Genomic DNA, 22,089 nt, shown 5'->3' on the forward strand with positions numbered 1-22,089 from the left:
AACAAAGAGAATCTGAAACAATACGACTGTTATGTGCTGTTGTGATCTTTTTATCATCTGCCTCATACACAGCATCAGCGATGCTGTCCCTCCATAGCTGCACCTGATAACTTCCACTCAGCATTCAAATGGAAATCAGCACCATCATTCATTTCAGTGAACATCTGCTGTGTGTGTGCTATCATCATGATAGCATCCAGTGAAGGGCACTCACACACATCTATAGCTTTAGACACACGCACGCACACACACGCACGCACGCACGCACGCACGCACGCACGCACGCACGCACACACACACACACACACACACACACACACACACACAGTTGAATTCTGAGCAGACACTCGTTAGCGGGCTCTTTCAATCTGCACTTAACTACCAATTATTAGTCATTAAGTTTATCCATGGAGGCTCAAACACCCCCACACACACCTTATCATCCACTCTGCGCGCATGATGCCTCAAAGAGTTAATGGGCTGTAAAGCCACTATCATTGAAGAGTGAAGGGCTAACATGGCTGCTGCTGCTGGATGTTGAGCCCATTTTGCATATCATTTTCATCCACCACTGCTGACCTTAATTTTAAGTGATGTAAATGTATTGTCCATAATGTGGGGACATTTAAAGGGAAACTGCAGCAATTTAGTGAAAGACTTCTGTAAAGTTGGGGTGACAGATAAAAAAAATACTGACACATCAGCCTCTGCAGTAGTAGTTTCTAGTGACAGACCGTACAGGAATGCTAGACACAGTCACCATGATGTTACCCACTGGTTAGCGAAGTCCCACTGTAAAACTTCAAGCCTTTACCTTTAGAGAGTATTGCAGCTGTGAGTGTGGGGTGGATGTAACTGTGAAACTGAGGAACATGGCACTCATACTGGCTAATGACAAGTCCTTCAGCTTTATTTATGTTCTGTGTTGAATCTATGTACAGGGAACATGGCTTACATGAGGGGCCATGAATTGAATTTTAGCTAAAAATATTTACTCAGTAATTTTATAGTCCATTGATTAGAACAGACAACCTAAGCGGAGTTGCATGCTAGGAAATGTATTACTTATACTCTTTAAATATATATATATATATATATATATATATATATATATATATATATATATATATATATGTGTGTGTGTGTGTATATTCCCGGGTGTCTGGCCCATTGCTACGGGCCATTCGATCCCTATACAACCGTTGCAAGAGCTTGGTTCGCATTGCCGGCAATAAGTCGGACTCGTTCCTGGTGGGTGATGGGCTTCGCCAGGGCTGCCCTTTGTCTCCGGTTCTGTTAATAATTTTTATGGACAGGATTTCTAGGCGCAGCCAAGTGGCGGAGGGCTTTCGCTTTGGTGGCCTCAGAATCTCATCTCTGATTTTTGCAGATGATGTGGTTCTGTTGGCTTCATCGGGTGAAGGCCTCCAGCTCGCACTGGAACGGTTCGCAGCCGAGTGTGAAGCAGCGGGAATGAGGATCAGCACCTCCAAATCTGAGGCCATGGTTCTCAGCCGGAAAAGGGTGGAGTGCCCACTCCGGGTCGGGGATGAGTTCCTGCCCCAAGTGGAGGAGTTCAAGTATCTCGGGGTCTTGTTCGCGAGTGATGGGAGAAGGGAGCCGGAGATCGACAGACGGATTGGGGCTGCAGCTGCAGTAATGCGGACGTTGCACCGGTCCGTCGTGGTGAAGAGGGAGCTGAGTGTAAAAGCGAAGCTCTCAATTTACCGGTCGATCTACGTCCCTACCCTCACCTATGGCCACGAGCTGTGGGTAGTGACCGAAAGAACGAGATCGCGGATACAAGCGGCAGAAATGAGCTTCCTCCGAAGGGTGGCTGGCCTCTCCCTTAGAGATAGGGTGAGAAGTTCGGCCATCCGGGAGGGGCTCAGAGTAGAGCAGCTGCTGCTCCACATCGAAAGGAGCCAGCTGAGGTGGTTCGGGCATCTGACAAGGATGCCCCCTGGGCGCCTCCTGGGTGAGGTGTTCCAGGCATGTCCCACCGGGAGGAGGCCCCGGGGCAGACCCAGGACACGCTGGAGAGATTATATCTCTCGGCTGGCCTGGGAACGCCTTGGTATTCCCCCGGACAAGCTGGAGGAGGTGGCTGGGGAGAGGGAGGTCTGGGCCTCTTTGCTTAGGCTGCTGCCCCCGCGACCCGACCCCAGACAAAGCGGATGACGATGGATGGATGGATGGATATATATATATATATATATATATATATATATATATATATACACACACACACACACACACACATATTGTTAAACATTCTTAAACACATTATTATGTGTGTGTGTGTGTGTGTGTGGGTGTGTGTGTGTGTGACGTATAGAGAGAAGCTAGTCCATTGGAAATAAATGTTGAACGATGATATCTGTAAATGACTTTGCCTGTTATATAGCGACCAATCCAGTCAGTCTGTGAGGATCTGAGGTTAATGGGCTCTTTGGTTTTACACTCATAGATACTACAGCACCTATGTTATGTTATGTTACTTTAGTGAGGCTGAATCTCTTTCGGGCTTCTGTCAGCCTAACTGAAGAAAACTGAGTGAGTGTAACCTTGTGTTGTCCTTGGGCCAAAAATGGTCCCTAGGTGAATGTTCAAACAAGTATATGGGAATCCCGAGCATAAATTTAGATACACGTGTGTTCCCTGGACCTCTGGCTGTAGTTGCTGTCCATGGTGCTGATCATATAATATTAATAATATATTATTTTCAGCCTTACACACTGTTCTCTCAAAAATCTCAAAAAGAAATCTCGTTGTATAGAAGTCATCAGAAACGAGCCCTAGTTCTCTCTTGATTTGTGATTTATGCGGAGACTGAGTTGATGCACCATATGAGCAGCATTGGTTTGCCTCACTCATAATGTCTGATATAAAAGAATTAAGGCTGGAAAGATTTTATTGTGTAACTTAAATAGAATTAAATGACTCATTAGGGGCCGAATAAGGAATACAAGGTGACTAGTTTAATGAATCAAAGGGTTTTTTTCTAGTACTTTCTCATTCACTGCCTGTGTATTCCCTATAACCCTTATTCCTTTCCACCACTGAGGTCCTCGTGACAGGGCCAAGTAATATCTGATCTGAATTTAAAAACAACCTGCTGCCGCTGCCAAAAGTGACATATTCACTTAAAGGAGCAAATCTGGTGGAGTCTTAGAGGAAATTTTTCTCTAACAGGTTGATTAATATCGGTCTCAGTGAATTTACCATTTTGATTATGTAGGAGTAAAAATGTCAGTTTCTATTTGCATTTCAAACCAGATTCTGTCCTTGGGATGGGAACACAAAGATTTACTGCATTTTAAAATCTCCCAAGTGTTATTTAAACAGCTCAAGGTTATTCAGTTTGACCTCACAGCTGTGGAGCCACTTAGGCTGAATTTGGGTGTGATTTAAGCAGAAATGTAAAAAAAATTAAAATAAAATTGGCTTCTGGAAAATTACCGCATTCTGTGTAACTGTAAGCACATGTAATAATTTGAAGAGCAGTGCCATATGTCTATGTATTAGCACAAGCTTGGATTATTCCTAATGACAAATTGATCCATGTCCATCGGGGAATTGGATTTGTAGATAGATGATGTTTTCAGGTTCTTTCTTACCAATGCTTTAACAGTATTTTAACTCTAAACCTGTGTCAGCTTTGACAATTACATTCATACTCTTCTGCACCACCCAAGCAAATGTGCTCTGTCTCTGAGGGTGGCAAACGTGATGCCAACAGGTACTTTTCATGGATGTTGTGTTTGTCAAAGCTGAGAAAAGGAGAAAACTCATCAAGAGCACCTTTTTGTCTCTGTGTGCCACTGAAAACAAACAATTTTCAATCAAAATGAGGCACTTTAGGCTTCCATGTCTCAGCAGGGCCAGATTCATTACAACTCCAGCACAAGACTTCTTACAGAGACTCTAACCGTTCACACCGAGAGCTGCTGAATCTTCTGTCTGCGCATTCTTAAACAAGTGCTCATTTTTGACAGAATTACTGAGCGAGCACAAAGCAAAGAGGAAAGGTAATCAGTTTGCAAATCAAGATGCACGGCCTGGCATGAATCAATGTGTGAGAGCAGGGCGAGTTCAAAGAGCAGCAAGGGAAACACTTAAACTGGTGTCCATCCACGAGAGCACGCTACAGATACAGTTTCCCATTTATTAGAGGAAACTTCAGTATACTCAGAGGTACACACTCTCTCTGCATACTTTCACTAGTATGCTTAGTGGAAATGCAATGTGCACTACCATAGGACACTCTATAAAGTAACAGACTACTCTTTAATGGCTGTATCCTTGTAATGCATTGAGTTACATCCAGGTCACCACTAATCTAGGTACTGTTAGGGGTGGGTTTGGTTTAAGGCACATGCAAATTAAATTTTTCATGAAAATTGCTCAGGGTGAGGCTTAAAATTGGTATCATCACTGGACACAAGCTCGATCTTAGAGGGTTACAGTGTTACATACAGGCAAAAACGGGGTTACCTGATCTTAGCCCTAAACGTGTCATCAGTGACTTGGTGGATGTAAAGAGGTTACATGTAACAATAATCAGAATTCATTGTTTACTCTGTTCACCTCTTTAAAACTATTATTGTTGTACAGAAATGTGGTCTAAGCAGCTTGAAAGAAAGTGACTAGACTTCATTAGATAAATGCTTTTGCAAATTTCTAGTTTCAAAGCAGATTTTTTTTAATCACGTGACACACTTTTATGAGGCCATTTGCAGGATTTGGACTTGTTTTAAGACTATCATCATTCCCTTAGCACAGACATTAGACACCGCTGTCTTACCAGAGACTTTCAAACAAGCCAACAAACCTCCTACATCTGGTTGTTTTTTCCCAGAATTCTCTGGGATGTTAAATTGTGACACCATGTTAGCATTAGACTATTTCTGGCTGTTCATCATACAGATGAAGCCATTAGACTTTTCTGTCACAGAACTGTTTCCTGACAGTTTTTTAAACGATTTTTTTTAAGTTGCAGGGCTCCACACAAGTGATAGATTTCCCCTTCTTTATTACCCTCTTCACAATCAGTCAGGGCCTTTAATGTGTCGTGTTTTCATAATCTCAGGATCTACCGTGTACGTGTCTTTGAAATCATGTCTCTGACTGAGAGGGTTGTACAATTTAAAGCACTTTGAGACGACTGTTGCTGTTAGGACATTGGTGCTATATAAATAAAACGGAAATGAAACGTTTATTTTTAAATCACTAATATAATAAATTAGCATTTGTTTCATAACTCCCTTGTTGTCTTTTATATGTTCAAGAAATAATGTGTGGCTGTCACAAACCTGAATTTGATCAGCACATTATCTGAGAACTACTGGTATAACGCTGTGAGGTAAAAATGTAAAACACTTTAAAAAAAACTTAGAAAAGATAAAAAAGATAAAAAGATAAAAACTACATTGCATTTATTGGGTTCAGAGATCTCATCGTTCTCATTTTACTAAATCACATTTACTATATTCATGTACACTAAAGTATTCAGTTTTACATTACTCAAGGTTAATGTCACGGCCAGGTGGATCAGCTGCACGCTGATCAGCTCTCTCTCTCTCGCTCTCGCTTGGGTGGAACTCACTGTGGGTTCACACCCTCGGCCCACGCCCTCGACAGATGAGACACCTGGGTCTCATTAAGACGATCAGCATTTAAATCAGGAGGCGACTGCTGTTCATCGCTGGATCGTTGTCTACCACGCGTTAGTGAAGTCAAGCTACAGCAAGTCTAGTTAAGAGTATTTTCCTTTGTGTGTCGTACTTAACCCTGTCTCCCTGTCTACAGAGCTTCCTGGATTTTTCCCCGTGTGATTCCCGTGTGGCAGGGTCGGAGTGTGAGCCTGTGATCGTGTGTGTGGATGATCTGAAGAATGCGTGCTCTCCCCCTGGACTTCCCTGGAGACCCCTCACTCAGCTGTATATAGCACCCCCCGCACCTTCTTGTATATACACCTGGTGAATTATAAATAAATCCTTCTTGTGAGCATCAGAACCGGAGTCCTGCGCTTGAGTCCTCCTCCAAACCGTAACAGTGAAACTGAAAAGCCTTTAGAGATGTTTTAATGGGTAACTGGGGGACCAAAGACTCACTATTTAAATAGTGCATCTTTGATCAAAACGCAACTGAAATTTCCTTTATGGACTGAATGACAATGAAATGATTTCTGAACAGAAAAGTAAAAAAAAAAAACAGAGAGAAGAGAAGGTCAAATATCCAGGGAACAGACAAAAAATTATATTAACAATTGTTTAAAACAATTACATTGTTAAAATAGCTTTGTTTAATGTTCACTTTACAAATCAAACTGGAAGAAGTGGGAACTCTGTGACTAAGATTGGATTGGTTTGGGTGTTTTAAACTGGTGATCTGCATTTTCACCACAGAAAGGTTTCTCAGAATCCACAACACATCCGCCCTTAAAGCCAGATGGCACTACAACAGCAGATGACCACTCTGGGTTCCACTCTGGGTGTCCCGTCAGCCAAGAACACAACTCTGAGACTTCAGTGGGCACAGGCTCACCAGAACTAGACAGTTTAAGATTGAAAAAATGTGGTCTGGTCTGCAGATGGCCAGTCCAAAATTTGGCATTTGCAGCATGAATACATGGATTCAACCTGCCCTGTGTCAACAGTCCAGGCTGCTGCTGTTGGTGTTGTAAATTGTGTAGGGAATGTCGTCTTTCCAATCAATTATGTTTATCACGCTATAACTGAGTATATCTGCTGACCACGTGTGTCCAAAATAAATTGTGTCACAAAGCAAAGTTGGTTTCATAAACATGGAAACTGGTGTAGTGGACTTCAGTGACTTTCACAGTTACCAGATCCTGAATCCTGCAAGACCTTCAGGCTGTTCAAGAGCAGTGTGCTAGCATAAATGTCATAGGATCTCAGAAGAACGTGTCCAACATCTTGTTGCCATTTATGGTTTTGCATGTGGATAGTTGACACTAGATAAACTGAATCTGGCACTACGGTAGTCCCCTTTTTATTGCTTTGGTAGAAGAGTAGAAGAGTGACCTCTTATAAATTAGAGGATAAGTCGGCTAATGCTAGCTAGCTTGGTTAACAAGCTGCATTCATAAAGTACACATATCTGGTAATTAGTGCTACGTAACATTCAGTTTTCATGGTAAATGGCCTGTATTTGTATAGCGCTTTACTAGTCCCTAAGGACTCCAAAGCGCTTTACACATCTAGTCATCCACCCATTCACACACAGGTGATGGTAAGCTACATTGTAGCCACAGCCACCCTGGGGCGCACTGACAGAGGCGAGGCTGCCGGACACTGGCGCCACCGGGCCCTCTGACCACCACCAGTAGGCAACGGGTGAAGTGTCTTGCCCAAGGACACAACGACCGAGACTGTCCAAGCCGGGGCTCGAACCGGCAACCTTCCGATTAGAAGGCGAACTCCCAACTCTTGATCCACGATCCCCACTGTACTAGACTTTTTCAATGGTCTCTTAGTACAAAAGCCATTGTCTTGTCTTCTAATTTACCATATGAGGTGAATCGTCCAGGTTTTCAATGCGCCCCGCATGTTAGGTCAATGCTTTCTGTTCAATCTGATGGTAGCTGTTTTCTAATGAAGTCCTAATAAAATGTTAAATTACCATGGAAATCAGCATGACTGCACAACAAGTCATGTTTTAATGCACAAAATCAGTTAAAATACTGCATAAGGCTCAAACAATACAAAACTGTCTAGTAGTCAAGTTCAGTGCCAAAAAGACTATGTTGATATCCATTCAAGGCCCTAACAATGGAAACTTTAATACAACTTAAGACGGTGAATTAATTTAAATTTCTTTTAAAAAAATTGCCCTCTTTTCAGTTGTTATCAAGAGGAAATGCAGCAAAGTGCATTTATGTTATATTCATGCTTTTTGCTATAAGGTCAAGCGTTTTAACAGTGAAGTCCAGGGTTATTGACTCACTGTGGTGCCGATCTGTATGGGTCATTAGAGAAATTCCAGTTTTTGGCACGAACATATTGCCCCCCTTGATGTTACTACAATTTTGAGCACTCAAATCCTTCTCAGACTGATTGTTCTCTGTTGATTGTTCTCTGCTGTCTGAACACAGAAGTGAAAGACAGCTGAGCTTACATGGGATTTCTTCCTCAGATGCAGCTCACAGCAGGAAGACTGACTTCCAGCTGGTTGCCATGGCAGCAGTTTAACAGGCAACAGCGGTGGTCATCATGACGGGATGACACAGTGGATATTTATAAAATCTAATTAGCTCAGCGTGGCTCTCGCCGTCCAACAGCCCTGACCTAAATCCTGTCAGATCAGTGAAGTCATGTTCCATGCTGAGAGATGCAGCTGGGTCGAAACCTCCGAGGCTGACATCACCTGCCCTTCCCTGCCGGAGCTGTCCATCCGGACGAACAGGTGAAGCCAGCGTGAAGGTAATCACCTCAGACAAACAAGCAGGAGGGAGGACACTGACAAACTGACATTGTAGTAAGGAAAAACCAGACCAGACTGAGAGAGAGCAGTGCAAGGTTAAAGGTCAAACAAGCCGCTGTGTGTAGAAACTATCTGCAGCGCAGAGAATGAGTGTCTAGGCATCATATCGTCTTAAAGGACAGACTAGAAGGACAGACTGTGCTAAAAGTAAAGAATCAGAATAACCTTCAGTTCTTAAATCACCTCAAAGAAGTAGAATTTTATATAACAAAAATTCCCAAACAACAGACACACAGATGGCAGGAATAAAGACGGCAAACAAGAACGAAACAGGCGCTGATCCGACTGGTGAAAAGGAACTGGGAATCTCTCAACATTCATCACAAACATCCAAACAATCTGCAGCATTAACAGATGGTAAAAACGAACAGATGTCTGCAACTGATCACCTCCTGCATTTTACTTTCATTTGTCTTATGGACGAGCTGAAGAAGATATTCCTCTACAAGAGCGACATTTTATAATCAGCTCTGAAATTTCAGCTCAAAGAGAGCCTGATGGGTATAAAACATGAGGCAGGTTAGTTCCCTTCGGGGTCAGCCCTAGGGAAAAGTCACACAAAGTCCTTTTTCTTTCTCCCACTGCGACTTGATTGAGTTCAAATCCTGGATTACAAAGCTTAAGAGACAAAGGACGGGTCAGGATGATTTGATTTGTTGGCCTCTGCGGACGCATTAAAAACCTGCGATCAGGCAGAAAGAAATGAGCAGTGGCGGTGCGCTGGACAGACTGAGAAGGATTACATGGCCTGAACATACGTGACCAAAGAGCCAGCAGTGCTTTAATCTGTAGAATAATGGATATGGAGGGGAAAGGAGGGGTTATAAAAGAATTAGAGACAGAAGAGAATGATATGTATCGGAATTTTATAGAACTGCTCGCTAAAATCTACAGCAGACATAAATAATGTACACTGGATATGATGGCATTTATGGTGGCTGGTGGTTAGTCTTCAGAAACTTCCTTGTCTGTTCAGGATGAAGTCAAATCCCCAAAAAGTACCAAACACCTCCTGCAGACTTTTGTAATTCCCACACATTCTCATAAGCTTGATTACATGTCCAGAGTCTTGGAGACAATGCACCTTTGAATTTAAGATATTTTATATGTTTTGCTGTATTTAAAATACTGTAAGATTTCATAATGTTACTAATGAAGTAGGTAGGGTAAGACTGTTTGACTTTTCTCCAAAGAAACCCCAAAGTGTGTCTTGGACTCCTTCCGCTGTACATATTGTGCGACAGATGTAGAACATAAGACAATAACAGGTTGGTGGAAAGTTTGTGTCCTGGCCCACGGTTAAGATTTTCTGTCTAACCCCATCATTACCAAATAATGTTGTTTTGTCAAACCTTCTGGCATGTGAGTAACCTGCAAGGTGTCTTTCATCACAAGGTCCAGAAAACCAGTTCATGGTATCGATGAGACCAGGGCATTTACTCTCAACTTAGAGGTCAATGTTGCAAACATGCACATTTTTATCCAAACCAAAGTGTTTCAAAGGTCCAAAAAGAAGGTAGCTGATAAACCTGGGTCAGCAGACAATATAGATGTAGTCTGTACAATAAATCAAGAAAAGACATACTGTGAGATGTAAGGTCTGACACCACGGGATGAGAACACCATGTGCTCATTTTAGGCTCATTCACGGTGTTTTGTAATACGATCTGTTTGTCAATTATCATGAGCTCTTAAAGGAAATTGTAAGATGCTAATCCATGTTTTCCCAACCTTATACCTCTCACAAAAGTTTAGCCGAATTTCCTCTTCTAAAAGGTCTCACTTGATTTTCTTGTGTTTGTAGGCAGAATTACTCCAAAAGTCAGACACTGAATTGCATGAAAATGTTACCAGAGATGAGGCTTTTGGAGTTCATCTGGATCAAAAAATGTTTGGAAGGATTATTTATCAGTTGGAGACATAGAAAGAACTGGAGATATGTTCTGACTATTGTCTAGAAAAGAAACGCAAAGAAACAAAACGTACCACTGAAACAAAAGCATCTACTGAAGGAAGAAAGCATTGAGGCAAGTAAGAAAATAAGTAAAAAGGCAAGTAAAAATGTAGCTTCTAGGTCTCTACCTATGTCCTGGATACGAAACCTTTAGTATGACCATACGTTATCCGTGTAGATGCTGACACACTTTTCAACTTAAAGACTTTAAGTTAAACTTTAACCTCACTTACTTACTGTTTTATTTATTGCCTATTAGTTTGTTTCAAGCGTTATTCATCCCTCGGCTCCCTCCAACTCCCCATGATACTTCAAATTAAATTGAAGCTATTTTTATGCTAAAAACACTTTCCAGGACACTGTGCTTTCATCCAGCAAGCCACAAAGAGACAACTCTAAAATATCTGAGAGCCAGGGGCACTTCTGGCAGTTTGTCCGTTCTGACAGTGTTCTGGTTTTGGCTGCACTGGCAGACATATTGACACGCTTAAATCCTCCCTCTGTATTAGTGAAGACTTCCCTCTCTACAGGAGCCCCGTGACCCCGCCCCCTCTATCGCTCCGCTCTTTCTTTCATGTCTTTCAGTCTCTTTAGGCAAGCAGCGGCGGCGGGGCCGGCCGGCGGCTCAGTGGGGGAGTTTGGCAGCTTGTTAAATGTTTTCTAAAACACCCACAGTAATTCACAGAGCCGGTAATTAATCAGGAGAGGAACCCCGCAGGCCACAACCAGGAGGGTGTGTGTGTGTGTTTGCTATCCTTCTTCTTTTTTTTTTTAACAGAGACTTAATGATTCTACAGCAAAGAGAGACAATCACCGCAGACCACAGAGACTAAACCAATCTCAGTTTTGCTGCTGTGAATTAGTTTTGTGTGTGCGTGTGCAGTTAGTGGTTTAGCCATGTTTGTGTGCCCGTGTGCATGTGACTGCAGTGAATCTGTAGCTGCATTAACAGTGTTTCAGTTTACACCACAATGCTCTCCTTTTAAATGCAAGCACGTAACGCTTCAGTCGCACCTTCAGGACTCACTCATTTCTGCTCGCAGCAACGATTGCCTGAACAGTCCAGCTATTTTAGGTAACTTGTGTTTCATAATTTAACTGATTTTTATTGCCAATACCACAGACTGTTGCTCGTAACAGCCTATGGAGTATCTTCTATGAGAAGAACATCAGTTGAATTTTCCTCTGGGTCAACAGTTAGCAACGCAGCTAACGTCGTGGCTCAGTCACACTAAAGGTAGAACAGCAACCTCCACGTGACTAGAAAAAAAATTGGTCATTGACTGATGACTTCAATTAATTTTTTTGCTGTCTGAGACCAAATAGAAGTAGCTGTGACCAACTGGACAAGCAGAGGTGTCTAGGTGGATCTTTTCATTACAAGATGATGTACAGATTTCTAGGTGGGAGGCAACCTGTCTCCAAACAATCACAGTCTGACTCGGACCGACTGTAGTCACTATCAGATTGGTTTGCAAATAATTGCAATTCAATTTAATTCAGTTTACAGCAGTTGCCTCGAGGCACGTTGTAAATGCAGACAGATTGCCAGCAAACTGCAATCATTTAATGTCAGCCTGCGTTGATGAGCTCAGCTCGTGTCTTTGAAGTAGCGGTCTGACTCAAATGAATGCCAGCTGATTGTATACTGGTTATATTCCTCTAAAAAAAGGTACACAAAGTCATTCTGGGTCATTGTGCTTCTCTGCAGCAACTATTTCACTATTTGTGGAGGAATTTCTGAATTTGTTTCACATTTACAAGAATTTAGTTTTGACTCGAAATGTAAGCACTTCATGCTAATTTCTGTTTAATCGGATTTTCTTTGTATGAAGATTTGTAAGAAATGGCAATTAGTGGGTTTTGCCAATTTATCATAGTTAAATAATGACAACGAATTAATGAATGGTATCAAGATAACAATTATATGCAATAGCAGACTGTTAGCACACTAACTGCTTTGAAGACATCAAAAAGGTCCCCCTGGTGGTCCTCCTTGGGTCCTCGTATTCTGGGGCCTGAATCTCCTCCATACCTGCTTCATGCCCTGGGGGGGCGGGGCTATGGCTCCCCACACTCCCTAGCAGATCGTTACATGGAGAAACCTTTTGAATACAAGCGTGCTGATCCACACAGGTGTGCACACAGGTGTACACACGGGTGTTCACAGACACAAACTACACCTTTCTTGGCTGCTACCTCAAAGCACATTGTGCGCTCTCGATCTTGCGTACTGCACAATAACATGTAATATTTAGTATCTACCGTTAGCTAGTTTATTGTGATGATGTTGTATTTATTATGTTGCTCTTTCTTGTTTGTTTTCTCTTCTGTTTTCTCTTATCTCCATACAGGTGATCCAGGTGTTTTGTTTGTTTTTCTTTTTTTTTCTTCCCCCCTTTCTCACCATCTCTTCTCCCCTCTATTTTTCTTTCTCTCCCTCTCTTTCTTTCATTCTTTCTCCCTGTCCTATCCCCCAGTCATGTCTGTAACAACCGAAAATCAAATCAAATAAATACATAATTATAATAAAGGTCAATCAAATGGACCAATATGGCAAGGCCATGATGATCCAATTGGTAAAGTAAATCCGCCTGGCATCTTTCTTGGCCTTCAGACAACAATTCTGATGACTAAAGATCCAAACAGGACAGGCAAAAAAAAAAAAGAAAAGAAAAGAAAACAGGCAACCAAGCATAAGAAGAAAAGAAAAAACAAGAAAAAACAAGAAGGCATCAAACAGGAACAATTTCGAAGGCAACAAGATTGCTTGAAGTTCACTGTGTACAGCTGGTTATGCTGGGGGATCATATATTTTGTCTGTGTTAGCAAGTAAGCTAATGCTATTCAGCTGATTTAGTGAAGCCTGACTCATCAAACAAGGCAGCATTCAACAGTCACCATAAGAACGGCATTCGATTCTTGGAGGGATCGTTTGATTATTTTTAGTCAAATCTAACGCAAAGCTAATATCTGCTATTTTCTTCAGTTTTATTGAGTTCATTCTATTTTGCACTCATTTTACTGAAAATGAGTTTATATTTCAAAAACAGATTACGTCATAAATACTGTAACAGCACTGGAATCCCATATATAATATTAAAATAATACAACAATACCCTGCAATTAAAAACAACCATTAAAAGCTATGAAAGCAAGAAGAACCTCTCATGATAACACTATAAAATCTTTACAATAACAAAATAAACATTTCTCCTCTGACCTGTAAGATGCTTTTGTCTTGTTTTTTTTCTATTAGCATCCTCCTGAAATATTAGCTGGCTGTGCTGACAGCAGCACCGTGAATATGACTGATAGCTGCAGCGCTGGCTTTGTTTCTCACAGCTTTCATTAAGCTGCTAACAGGAAGTGGCTAATGAGCCGGGCTGCACTCATTATTATGGAAAACAACACACACATTCGTTATCCTAATCATCTAATCATGGTCACTGCCCTGTGGAGTCAGAACACACACATCTCCATACTTCACCTAGCTGTGGATATTCATCAGCATCTAACTGCCTCCATTTAGCAAAAAAACAAAGTGTAATGGGGCATATTAGCACAACATATTTCTTAGTTTAATGCCAATGTAGGGGAGACACTGGGGAAGTGAGTCGCTCACATGTCCGGGAAACTTTGTCATTAATATGTAGGGTTTTTATGACTTCTTATATTTTAAACTTAAAGAGGAAGTACCAATAAACACTCTTGAACTGTTTACTTTGTCCTCAGAGGACTTTTGAACTCAGTAAAATGTTTTAGAGGCCATAAACAGCGAGATTTCATTTCCAAATCCTTAACACTAATGAGCTGATAAAAAAAGTATATGCAGCATTTATGGCACCATGCAAAAAATTTAAATGCAGGTTATGAAGAGACTGAATATGTGTATAAAAATAAAAAACAAACGTTAAATATGACGCCACCTCAGTTTCTTTTTGAAGCACATTTTTCTCTTTACTTTTACTTTCCTGCCACTTTATAAGAGTTCAAGGCAAATTAGGATCTCCTGAAGACGTTTCACATTAAAAGCCTCCAACAAGAGCGAGATAACATTCCTGCTCAGCTGCTCGAAGACCTTTAATGTGAAGCATTTATGAAATTTGATTGTAATCATTTCCATATTTCTGTGAGTCACGAGGACCTCAGAACACTCACACTCTTAGGTAGACCTGTTCAGTTGTTCCTCTTGGTCCAATGAAGAACGTTCGGGATTTGGTGGAATGGAAGATTGTCATTATGGATGCGATACCAACAAATCTGTAGAAACTGTGTGATGACGACATTTCGTATAGAAATCTCAGAGGAATGTTTCCGGTGTATGTATGTATGTATCTTCATGTTATTTTGTCCATTAATATGCAGAGAAAGTGTGTAAATGGAGCGTGTAGGTAAACTGCTCACGTTATCAAATATATTTAATTTGCAGATGAAGCAAACGGAGATAAAAGGCAGACACAGGAGGGATGAATGAATAAATTGAGAGTGGATTTACAGATAGCTCGAGGCTCGTCATGATAAGAGAAACTTCAGTTTAATACCATGTCGCCTTCAGCTCTGAAATAAGGAATCAAAAAAACATTTAAAGAGGGGAAATGATGGAGAGATGGATTAAAATGCACAAAGTGTAGAAAGGCTTCACCTCCATCAGAAATGCACCAGCTTTACTCCACAAAGTTGAATTCTTTTTCCTTATTCTCCCCCTTCTTCTTACATCTGCTTAATCCTTTGTTTCTTCCCTCTGTAAAGACTTGCATGTGGTTACTGACACTGCTTTGCAGAAAGAAAATCTGACATTATAGAGAGAAGACACAAAGTTCACTCTGGAGAAAGGTTCAGCTCAATTATTTGTTCAAAGGTGTGATAATTGTTGTCCTGAGAAGATTGTCCTGAGCCCATTATGTGTAGAGTAATTGTAGTTCTCATTTAAAGTTATTAAAATGGTTGCTTTGACTTTCAGTATTTTTTATGTGTCTGTTTATAATTGTTCTTTGTAATAATAGCCGTAGGCTCCATCATTGTGCTAACATCATCATTAATTGAGTTACTGCAATGGGGCTTCTGCTCACTGACATTATGATGGGGACAAGGATTTTAATTCTATTTCAAAACTCCCCAAGTGATGCTTATTCACAGAGCCCCAGGCTGTTTGGCCTTACAGGTGTGGAGCCGTTACCGACTGATTTATATTCATTTATTTTATTATTTTCCAGGTAGAAAATTCAAAAGCACATCTGAGTGCCTACGGGGTTAAAAAAAAGTATTTTTCTTTATTGTCTGAGCTTAACAAGTGACAGAGGTGTAGATGAAACGTCTCTAGTGTGACAGTCATGTGGGGGGCTTTATATGCCCCCCATCAATCCCAACCACCTCCTGCAGGCTCTGGTACAGTTCATGTCATGCTTTTTCTTTTAGCATTTATCCTTTGTTATTCACCTACTTGAGTTATCACCTCATTTACAGTGTTTCCATGTATCCCTTTTTTTGTTTTAAGTTGCTGTTCTTCTGTTTCATCATCTTATGTTGGATTTATTGCTGATTATCCAGCTATTTTCTAGTGTGCATGCAAGTAACTTTGATTAAAGTTTGCTTTTGATTTCAAATCTGTCTGAATTGGATTTCTTCATCTGGCGGCCTTAGCTAAACATTTTCTTTCATTCAACCCTAGCCCACTCAGACATTTAATTGCACAGGGATTAGAGTGCAGTTAAATAAATTTTCAAGAAAGTACCGTAGCTGTACAAAGGACTCCATGGTAAAGGACGGGCAGACGGCAGCCACTATTGTGACTTAAAGGGAGTCTAATATGTTTTTAATTATTTTACTGTTGCAATACAAAACATGTTAAAATGTTAGTGTATGTACAAGTACAAGCTTTCAATGCCCAGCTTCACACTTTTCTATATTCCTGGCTCTGTATAGCAGAGATTATTGCGTATACACTTATCTTGGCCTTACATCCATGAGTTGCCCCACCCACTTGCTTTACACTTGTGTGTTGTGTGGCAATTGCTCAGGAAAAAAAAACTTGGTGGGGGGGCTAAAACAGTTCAGAACATGATTTTTTGTCCAACTCCCATCATCCTCATCCAGTTGTGGCAGATAGCTGCCGCTCCCTGAGCCTGTGTGTTCCTGTTAAAAGGTTTTCTTTCCTACTGTCACAATGTGCTTGCTCACAGATAGTTGGCTGATTGCTGGGGGTTTCTTTCTTTTAAATTATACACCAATTTTAGGCAACTGTGATTTCGTGCTATATAAATAGAATTCAATTTAATCGAATTAAATAGAACTAAAAGACAAATAAGCATTATTTTAAACTGCATTATACACAGCTGTTCTAGTAAAATCCAAAAATAAAATAAAGCTGGAGCTGAAATGAGCAGAACAGTGCGCTTTAAGCCTTTTATTTTTGAGCAATTATTGTTTGTTAAATGCTTCTCTTTTTGGGGAATCAGGGGACGTCTCTTCTCAACCCCAAATTATCCCTTTTTAACCTTTGCCTTTAGAGATTTATGTAAAAAAAATGTTTGTTTTCAGGAATAGTGGATCAATATATATTAGTGACTGCACGTTAGCTATTAGAGAATAAAAGAGCAGAGCCTTCCGTTCACTGCCAGCTCATCCAGCTTATTGGTATTTCAAATCTATAAGAGGAAAGACACATGTGGACACTTTTTTTCACCCATTTCTCTGTAACTCTGAGCTGCATAAGCAGAAGAAAACAAAGATTCAAGAGCTTTTTTTAAAAGGGTTCTCTCCTTTACATATGAAGGCTCCTCCTGAAATTCTCTGTCAACACAAACCAACACAGTCTCTGGGACCATTGTGTGTTACGGTACATTTCAGGAACAAATACACACTTTGGAAATGTACGACTCGTGTTTACATGTCAGAACATGGCACTTTATGATCAGATTTGAGGCGTGACACACTGAAGACGCAGACTCTTCTCCTGTTTATTGTAAACATCATGTGATGTTTGCCGGCGGTGGCCGTTGAGAGTGGAGTGTAAACAGAATATGAATGTGGTGCGAGCACAGAGAAAGACTCAGAGGGGACACCGAGACAAAGACATGAAAGGACAGAGACGAGCAGAGAGGCCCAGCTGGAAGGAGACTGAAAATACCCGAAGGTTAATTTGCAGATTTTCTCCTGAGTCCAACAAACAACAGCTGCTTCTGTTTGATTTCAGCTTTCTCTGCTGTAGAAAAATAAGACTAGCTTGTGTTTCATTAGAGGTGCTATCACGGATTCTAATTGTACGGAAAAATCTTGTGGTACTGACAGCATTAAAAGAAACACCTGTTCATCAGCTAGTCTGAAGAAGACCTAATGTCTTCATGTGGCAAGAAAACTTTTCTGTCTGTCACTTCCTAACTTTAGTTCTGTAAAAACAAAGCCCTGCCATTTAACTAAATGAGAATGCCAATTAAGTTGTGCAAAAAGAATATACGGTCATCTGGGATAAAGTTTCTGCAACTTGAATCCACTTAAAGAATATTTCACATTTATCCTTTCCTCAAACTACAGAAAGCAGAAAAGACTGATGTAGCTGTTACGTCTGAAAAGTGAAGACAATATAAATGGGCCTTAAACCTGCATTCTTGACCAGCAGGGGAAGACTTCTCTGGTTGCAAAGAATTGCTCATTGTATAGTAGTCTATAGGAAAAATAGCTCTGAGTTCCCTTACCTTGGTCCAGGTGAGCACTTTAAAACAGGACTGAAAGCTAATTTAAGTAAGCCGCACATGCAAATCCCCCCGAACACTTCCTCTGCCTGAGGCACTGACTTCTCGCTGACTCCTCACGAACACGAGTGGTGCAAAAACAAATTGCTGTAACAGTCATGTTTAACTGCTCGTGACACAAATGAGTTCACTGTTACTGGCACTGACAGCTTTTTTTTTTTTTTTTTTGAATGTGTGTTTATGTGGGGAAAAAAGTATTTTCAGCCCAGTGGGCGTCATTTGACCACTGACCTAATTCTGGCTCTGGTCACCGCAGGACAAATTTCACCCTGCAGTCCAGCGCTGTTCCTGAGGTGATGCTGAGAGACTTCATGCACGATAAACTTCCCTACAGATTGTGCTGACTTTAAAGCACAGCAGCAGCCTGATGGGATTCAACTACAAATATAGATTGCTTTCAGTCTTGTACGAAGCCTGGGGAAGTTTAGCTTTCGCAAAGCTTGATGTGAATATATCCGTATAATTTTAGGGTAAGCCTACATCTGTGAAGCAAACAACAAAGTTTTGAAAGATGCTACAAAGACATTTTACTGTAATTAGAGGAAAATAACAATTTAGAATATTATTTATCCCAAATTATATAAAAGTTTTATCTTGGGAAATAGTTTTGTGATCCTAAGACCTTAACACAAACAATTAGTTTCTGGTTTTGTGAGAGAATTACACACAAAACCAGAAACTCAGGGCACAATTAATGATGAGAACATTTTGTTTTAGACTTCTAGAAGTTTGTTTTCTGATCTGGAATACAGGAAGGTTTCTGCTTGGTTTCAAAGTGACACTACCAGCCCTAAAGAACCAGCTTCTCTCCTGAAACAGATGGTCTCGAGCCTTGATTATAACATTAGGAGTGATTCTGGCAACTGAAAGACCTTTTATTTAAATATTTAGCAGAGGTGTAATTCTCAAAATCCACACTTCAGAGTGGATACCTCAATTCTTCTTTCCACAGTCTATAGTTTTTCTTTTGTTTTGTTAGTGGGGATTGATATTTATAATGAGGGGAAACCAATTTTTACCACAGGTGTGATTCCTCAGTTAGATCATGGATTAAAAATTAACTCAGTTTATTTGTAGCTCTCGCTTTACCTGAATGACCTGTGCACATTGTAGCTATCAGCAGACTTGTATGCTTTTAACAAGACATTTACAGCTCCGCGTAGTTAACCAATAAAAGTACGTGGCTAATTTGTACATCATCACATAAGAACATTATTAAATGGCTTTTTCTGCTAAATGCTGCTTACTCTCCACACAGAGAGTGTTTTATCTGTATATTTCACCAGAAAGCTTTTCTAGCATACCGGTAGTTAGGTCAGCTATTTCTCTGTCAGTGAAGAGTCATTATTCAGAACTCTTCTGTTACATATTCTCAGTTTCATCTGTTTTTACAACTAATTTAATCTTGTTGAACCTGAACTTTTTCAGGGGATATCTGAATACACGATGAATTTAAAAATAAATAAAATAAAAACTACAGAAGTCTCTAGACATTCAAATGGTGATTTTCATATTTACCAATATTTACCAATATTAGTTTATCATTTAGCCTTTTAAAGATTTTGTCTGTAAACTTTGGGGGGAACGGTTTGCCACAGCTGCTGAGTTACAGTCCCAGGATGTTCATAATTACCTCTACACAATCGCTTCACAGGAAAAACTGCTAGCACTGATATGAAATGAATAAGATTTCAGAAAAAAAGAAATTTTGAAAATAATTGCTTCAAACCAAACAATCAACAGAATCCTTGAGCACCTTCAGTTTGTATGTACGAGCTGCTGAGGAGCAGTAAGACAATAAATACAAATATATTTTATTTATGAAAACCTCCTGAAGCAAACAGTCAGCTCAGAAAAACAACAACACTGCATTTGATTCTGGAGGTTATCTGTCAATGTAGCAATGCCAACTGTTTTCGCCCTATTCTGTTTGCTTATTCATTTTTATTTTTATTTTTTAAATTTCCACAGAGGTGGGACAACTCTTGTTATTTTTTTCCTTTTTTACCTAAGGAGCATTGGTAAGTGACACAGTTTTGCTCTTTAATTTTACACAGAAACCTTTGTGTGTTCTTGTTTTTCTATCCAAGTTAGGACGTAAGTTGATACTTGACCAAGTAAGTACTGTCATGCGCCTGGTGGGAAAGGGTCATATAATAATTCTATTTCCTCACCTAGTACACTGAGCTCAGCGTATGCAGTGATGTTGTGGTTCTTGTTGGAGGCTGTACAGCTGTAACTGCCAGAGTCGTCGTCAGTGACGCTTCTGATGATCAAGTTGCTGCCCGCCAGTAGAGAGTACTTCTTGTTCCTAAAAGGGAGGAAAGAGTTTTTGCATTTCATTATTGCTTCTTTGTTACTTGCATAGAGGAACGATCAGCCTAGCTTTGTTACCTTAATAATAAGTTATTTCTATATATACTTGTCACCCATGCAACTGATCTACGCAACTATCTGACCCATTGCTGCAGCTCAGTGCATTTAGGCATGTAGACATGGTCAAGACAATGTGATAAAGTACAAACAGAGCATTGGAAATGGGAAGGAAGGGGATTTAAGTGACTTTGAACTTGGCATGGTTCATTAAGCCAAACAGCCTGGTCTGAATATTTCAAAAACCAATAATCTACTGGGATTTTCCAACACAACCATCTCTACAGTTTACAGATAATGGTCCATAAAAGCAAAAATACATATTGAGTAAAAATTCTTTAAAAATGATTTGTTAAGGTTGGAGGTCAGAGAAGACTGGCCACACACTTTCTGGCATGAGTCAGTGTGTGGCTGGCAAACTGTGGACCCAATTGCAGAACACAGGACTGAACATAAAACAGTTTTATTGCTGGATTTTAATGAGGGAGATACAAAATTACCAAAACTCTGACACAAATCAAAAACTTACTAGTTTCCAATACTGATAATACAGATCACACGCAAGGAGAAGTATGACAACAACATGACTATGAACAAAAGAAGATGGAAGACTTAAATACACACATGAGGTAAGAACAGATTGGAAACACCTGGAGAACACAGGTGAACAGAATCTACAAACAGCAAAACAAAATACACATGGGACATGAGACAAAATTAGACAGGGAACATAAGCTTATAGACAGAGACCCAGACTCAAAACATGCAAACTCTATGTAGCAAAAGCATAAACACAGAGACATGACTGAGAGAGGACACAAGAGTCACCTGATAAAACTAACAGGACCAGACAACCACAGAGACAGCGAGAAAGAGAAACCGGATGGGGACCACAAATGATGATAACCAAACATTACAAAACTAAGATATAAATCATTTATATCCTTTTCATCACATCCAAGTTCTTAAATAATCAGGCTCCATCTTATCTTTAAGATTTTATACTACCTATAAAACCCCAACAGACTGGGCTTGTTTGTGGTTCCTATAGTATTTAAAAATACTATGGGAGGCAGATCCTTTAACTTTCATGTTTCTCTTCTGTGAAACAAGCTTCCTGTTTGGATTTGGGGAAAAGTCACCATCTCTACTTTTAAGATAAGGCTTAAAACTTTCCTTTTTGATAAAGCATATTGTTAGGGCTATATGACCCAGGTGACTCTGAATCCTCCCTTAGTTATGCGGTAATAGCTCTAAACTACTGGGGGCATCTTCACTCACCTTTTTCATTCACTATATGTTCTCCATACACCTCACCTGGAGCCACAACATCATCACCCTAATAAAGAAGGCCCAGCAGTACCTAACCTGCCCGAGAAGCTGTGTCATGGTTTTTGAGTATGTTTGGACTTTTCTTATCCTCTGGAATAAAGAGATGGTTATGTTCAGTTTTTAAGAGCCTCTGAGTTTTAGCTTTTGGTTATTGCTTGCTTTCATGCCTGT

The 22,089-nt window shown here is 40.4% G+C and overlaps 1 protein-coding gene across 1 annotated transcript in view; it reads right to left on the minus strand.

Moving 5' to 3' along the window:
* dcc (DCC netrin 1 receptor) overlaps window positions 1-22,089 on the minus strand; it is a 355,407-nt gene that overhangs the window by 201,799 nt on the left and 131,519 nt on the right. The window contains exon 5 of the mRNA XM_080303632.1: window positions 20,388-20,524. Within this exon, the coding sequence (XP_080159758.1) occupies window positions 20,388-20,524 (137 nt within the window). The remainder of the gene's footprint in view (window positions 1-20,387; window positions 20,525-22,089) is intronic.

The sequence above is a fragment of the Astatotilapia calliptera genome, chromosome 7 (genome assembly GCF_964374335.1).
Source record: "Astatotilapia calliptera chromosome 7, fAstCal68.1, whole genome shotgun sequence".
NCBI classification, from domain to species: domain Eukaryota; kingdom Metazoa; phylum Chordata; class Actinopteri; order Cichliformes; family Cichlidae; genus Astatotilapia; species Astatotilapia calliptera.